This window comes from Dysidea avara, chromosome 1, assembly GCF_963678975.1.
Source record: "Dysidea avara chromosome 1, odDysAvar1.4, whole genome shotgun sequence".
Classification (NCBI taxonomy): domain Eukaryota; kingdom Metazoa; phylum Porifera; class Demospongiae; order Dictyoceratida; family Dysideidae; genus Dysidea; species Dysidea avara.
This window is the reverse complement of record NC_089272.1, coordinates 32,641,194-32,647,193: the sequence shown is the minus strand read 5'-3', so window position 1 is coordinate 32,647,193 and position 6,000 is coordinate 32,641,194. Positions and strand designations below refer to the sequence as shown.

At 39.9% G+C, this 6,000-nt stretch overlaps 1 protein-coding gene across 1 annotated transcript; it reads left to right on the top strand.

Annotated features, from left to right (window-relative positions):
- Window positions 1-1,729: 1,729 nt before the first annotated feature.
- Window positions 1,730-5,365, top strand: LOC136245199 (uncharacterized). The gene is made up of 3 exons (XM_066036721.1): window positions 1,730-2,399; window positions 3,797-5,277; window positions 5,336-5,365. Exons 1-3 carry the CDS (start codon window positions 1,730-1,732, stop codon window positions 5,363-5,365), a joined length of 2,181 nt encoding a protein of 726 aa, XP_065892793.1.
- Window positions 5,366-6,000: the final 635 nt, after the last annotated feature.

Genomic DNA, 6,000 nt, shown 5'->3' with positions numbered 1-6,000 from the left:
GCATTTGCTACACAGAGTTAGTATTCGAATCATAACTCAGTGGTTTGTAATCCAATTCTTCTATACTACTGCAAGGACTTTCTATGAAGATTATTCCAGCTATACACCGATTTTCAGCTCATTGCTCTTAGCGGTTTGCCTAGTAGGCGTAAAAAGTAATACTTTTTTATTACTAAAAATCGATCGCGTAATTGTGACACAGGTTGGGTTTTGTGTCATATCTCCGTGGTCTTAATCTCGATTCCTTTCAAACCACCAAAAGGCACTCCTACGATGGTTACTCCATCTACATAGCAATTTTCAGCTCATTCCATGAAGTGATTTACCCTGTAGGCGTGACAACAAATCGATCTTGTTTTACGCGAATAATCGGTCATAACGCCTGAACCATTCATCGGATTTGCACCAAATTTGATGCTAGGATGCGCCTTTGGACTCCCTTTCTGTGTGCCAAATTTCAAGGCGATCGGAGCACGCGTTTGGGTTTTATAGCAATTTTTGCAAGTGTGCGAAAAGACGAAGAAGAAGAAAAAAAAACGAAGAAAAAAAACCAAACTTTGGCCGCTCATATCTCGGAAATGGCTTGAGTGATTTCCTTCACATTTGAAATGTAGACTTCCCTAGCTGGCGGGAAACTCTGCAGCAAATTTGGTTTCAATCGGATAAGCTATCACCGAGATACAAAAGTGTGAAAATGACGTTTTCTTTCTTCCTGTCAATATACTCACGGTGTGGCGCGCCGGCTTCTTGGGCCGCACGACTCACTATCGTGTGTCTTGATCTGATGAACGGTTTGTTTATTTGTCACATGTTGCTGGCACGTGATGTCTCGAATACAAGCCAAGTCTGAAGTACAAGCCAAGTCTGAAGTTACTGACCATCAACAGGAGGACCGACCGAGAATAATATACCCAGAAGGAAGTTGGCTGTCTGGAAGTGAAGATTTTTTAAGTTAGTATTAGCCATAGGCGGCGGAAAGGGGGGGGGGGGCTAGGGGGCTAAAGCCCCCCTCAGAGTGATATCTCACCGAAATGATCTTTCTTTGAGTGGGGCTGAAAACCGTGATAAAGATCGAGATACTCTAATAGAGCAGTCACTCTAATAAAGTAGTCAGTGTGTAGCGAGCTATGAAAGGATTTTTATGTAGTTTATCAGCTAGAAATGGTAGCTGGTGAGGTGGAAAGCTCTTGTCAGGTGGTTGCGACCTTTTTTTTTTTTTTTTTTTTTTTTTGGTCTCACCTTACCAAACTGTAGAAATAAGTCTGGGTCAGCCCAGCCCCCCCCCTCATATCAACTACTTCCTCCGCCGCTGGTATTAGCTACAATAGGTTTGTAGTTTCTATAAGCTGCATAAACAGCAGTGTGTAGGTTTTAGCTACAGTAGTTAGATGCACAAACAACACCTTTTAATGTTACTGCCTTAGGGTACATTTTTTTGTGTATGCATGATTTTCGTTTAGACGCGGTCTAGGGGGAAGCACCCAGGCCTTCCCCCACGAACATTCCACTTTACTTTTTGGTATTCAGCTTACAGCTAGGCCCTGGTATCACCAAAAGTCTGGCTACGCCCCTGCTGACAGGCTGAGTCCCTTCCCTGCTAAAGGTTACGATATAGCACGTGAAATTTACGATTGTGGGAATGGTTGTTGTTAACTCCTCTGAGACTTTTCATCTTTGAGGCTCCTTTTAGACGCTAAGACACTCCTTATCGTAGACCGTCGTGGCGAATATGGGCCGAAGGGCTAAAAGGAAGCTTCAAGGGACATCTCCACACAAAAGGAAGACTAAAGGTGGAAAAAACAGCGAAGCTGATTGTCTAATCTGCGAAGAGCCGATTTTGGAAGCTGGCGAACACTGTGTGGGTGACAATGCTGTGTTTTGTGAAGGAAATTGTCAGGGCTGGTTACACAGAAAATGTGCTGGATTGACTCGTCCCGCTTTCGAGAAATTGGGTGAGCCAAACACACAATACTTATGTTCGTACTGTATGATGGTAAGTCAGAACAATGAAATATCCAAACTCGCAAATATAATAAAGGATCTCAACTCTGCCATCATTTCACTGACAGAAACCATAACATCATTAAAGTCTTCTGTCACAAAATATACTCCTACATCTGTTCAGGAAGCAGATGCCACTACTAACATACCAGTAAAGAGAACTGTAGATGACAGAAGCATGAATATTGTTGTGTATGGTATCAATGAATCTCCCCCTAAAACCGCTAAGCCTGATAGAACTAAAAATGACCTACTCAACTTACTTCCTGTACTAAATGCTGTGGATTCTTCAATCCAGAATGCATCAATTAAAGATCTATATCGACTGGGGAAATTTGACCCAAGCCAAACTCGACCAAGACCCATTTTAGTGAAGTTTCTTCGCAGGATTGATGTTAGTACTATTTTATCAAACAGAAACCTAGTTAAAAAACCTGTCATCATCAAAGCTGATATGTCTAAGGATGAGAGAAAGATCGAATCCATGCTTTTACAGGAACGCTGGAGACTTATACAACAAGGCACAAATCGCAAATATATTACTATCCGAAAAAATGAAATCTTTGTGGGCAAACTACTTCATGGAAAAGTCATTGACCAAAACTTTGTAAGATATGGACCACAGGTCAACACTACTGAAAATAGCTCAGCATCATCCATTTCTGTTGAAACTGAAATGGATCAAAATGGAACAACCTCATGACTAGCAAATCCAAATCATTATCCTGCACCTACTAACCTTAACTACAACTGTAATGCAACAAATCAAGAACATTCAAATCGTAATGAAATATCTCTAGTGATTGCAAACGTTTGTAGTGTTTACAATAAGCAGGCAGAACTGGAAGCCTTCCTATCAACACATAATATTGACATACTGCTTGGATCAGAATCTCATCTTGAAAACACCACACTAAATAGTGAAATATTTCCAAATTCTTACAATATATACAGAAAGGATAGAAATAGGCATGGTGGTGGTGTATTTATCTTGATCAGAGACACTTTTTCAACTTCAGAAATAACTTTAGAGTCGCCTTTGGAAATTGTTTGGATCAAAGTGCATATTAAAAACTACGATGACCTTATAATTGGATCGTTTTACTGTCCACCAAACTCTCCACCAACAGTATTTGTGACTGGATTTTGGAAAAACGATCCAAATCGTACATTAGAAGTTTCGAGATAAAAGGTTTTAAAGAATTGAAGCCAGCATAACTCTCCAAGGATAGCAAGCACGCGTATGAAATTTACACAAAAGATGCATCAATCTGTTACCTTTCAAGCCACTTCCAGTACTTGTAGCTGCTTGTACAGTTTCCCGCCAAATAAGATAGAAACTCTGAGCAGTTGGACGAGCGAAGTAGTATCACGAGTGCTCACAAAGGGGTGGAGGCTGGGGGGTGGTGAGGAGGGTAAAAGATAGGCCTCAAAATGGAGGCAGGCCACGATTGGAGTCCAGACACGAGATTACAGGGCTGTGCTGGCTCCTTAGTGGCTGATATGTAGCAAAATCTACAGAGAACACGTCTGGCCAACATTATAAGGCTGTCCACCAGTAAACCACTGATTCTTGCCAAGCCAGGTCCTTCACAAGGCATGAAACCGCCATTTGGGCACTCCACACCATCCAGAAAAGACATCTATTAAAACCAGCCTCGTGTAGTTTGAGTAGTGCTGAGGGTCAAAACTTGTAGTACGATAGTGTAGCTATCCACTGGTGGTGTTAGTTTGATTTTGCCTGATGTGCAATTTGGTTCGGTTCTGTAAAATCTGGTCACATTTGATGATTTAGTGCAAAATTTTAGTGAAATCAAGGAGAAACATCCTCACACCAAGATTATTATTGGAGGTGATTTCAATTGTCCTGGAATAGACTGGGAACATGGTTTCTTATCAGCAGAGTCATACACATCTAGATTACTCCGAGAAAAACTTCTAACATTTTTACAAGACTTTCATCTCAACCAGATTGTCAACTTTCCAACCCGTGGCATAAACATCCTAGACCTGTGTTTTACATCTCACCCTAATATCATCTCCACTTGTAACTCCATACCTGGGTTTAGCGACCACGATGCCATATTGGTCAGTCTATCTGTCTCATTTTATCAACAAAAGCAAGAGCCACACAGAGTACCTCTTTACAAAAAAGCAAATTGGGACATAATACAAAGTAGACTATCTGATCTGTCACATGAATATTTTAATTTAAACAGCACCTCAGTCAGAACTGTCGATGAAAACTGGTCCCCTTTTCAAGAAAACTTCCAGAGCATTATAGATGATCATGTCCCTTTTAAAACACTACGTAAAAATACTTGTCTCCCCTGGATGACAGCCGAACTCGCACGCCTAATAAGAAAAAAGAAACGAGTATATAAGAGGGCTAAACTTCACAAGCGAGACTCAAATTGGTCAGAATACAAAAATTTACAACGTAAAGTACGTCAAATGTTAAAACATAAGCACAGGGCTTATATTACTAACATTATTTCATCCTCAAATGATAACAAATTGTTCTGGAGATATATTAAAGCTAAACAACAAGATACTACAGGAATTACTACCTTAAAAGGTCCTGGAGGTGAAGCTATAACAGAGTCAATAGATAAAGCAAATATCTTAAATGAACATTTTAAATCTACATTTACCACAGAACAATTTGATAACTTTCCTTCTAAGTCCAATTCTCCGTATCCATCTATGCCACATTTTGAGATTACCACACAAGGAGTTTACAATATACTAAATGAAGGTAATTCAAACAAATCTCCAGGTCCTGACAAGTTACACCCTTATGCCCTAAGAGCCACAGCAGCAGAGATATCACCTATGCTTACCCACATCTTCCAACAGTCTCTCAGCTACAGTAGATTACCAACTCAATGGAAGCATGCATATGTCACACCAGTTTATAAAAAAGGAGACAAATCAGATCCCAAAAACTACCATCCAATATCACTAACTTCAGTAATCTGCAAAACCATGGAGCACATCATTGTCAGCCAATTAATGAAACATCTAGAGTCAACCAACATCTTAGCAGAAAATCAATTCGGCTTCAGAGAACATCACTCCTGTGAATCACAACTGCTTGTGACTGTCAATGATATAGCCAAAGCAATAAACAATAAACTACAGGTAGATTTGGCAGTACTAGACTTCTCCAAGGCCTTTGACAAGGTTGCACATGCTCGACTTCTAGAGTATTATGTAGTGAGAGGAAGTTTGCTGGAATGGTTTGAATCATTTCTACACAACAGAACACAGCAAGTAGTAATAGAAGGCCGTTATTCCATATCTTGTGACATAACATCTGGTGTCCCCCAAGGCTCAGTTCTTGGACCTGCCCTTTTCCTAATATATATCAACGACATAAGTACAAACATGCATAGTGAGTTGCGACTGTTTGCAGATGACATTTTAATTTATAGGCCTATACACTCACCAAGTGATCAGAAGATTCTGCAGGATGACTTAACTACTCTTATAAAATGGGCAAATGAATGGCAGATGGACTTTAATGTATCTAAATGCAACATCTTACAAGTTACCACACACCATACCACCAAAACATTTACATATCAAATGAATGGAGTGCCCTTGAAATCAGTAGAAAAGATTAAATATCTTGGAGTTTACTTGAACAATAAACTTTCATGGCACGATCACATTGACTACATATGCAACAAAGCAAATCGATTACTTGGTTTCCTAAAGCAAAATTTACATTCCTGTCATAAACACTTCAAAGAATATGTCTACAAACAATTTCTGCTACCATCTATCGAATATTGTTGTGCCATCTGGGACCCACACCACCAAAATGACATTTCTAAACTTGAAATGATTCAACATCGAGCTGCTCGTTTCGTCTTAAATAAGTCTTGGAACAGACACCACCGTGACAGTATCACAGACATGTTAAATGAACTAAATTGGCCACCTTTACAAGAACGCAGAAAGCAAGCACGCCTCATCCTATTGTACAAGATA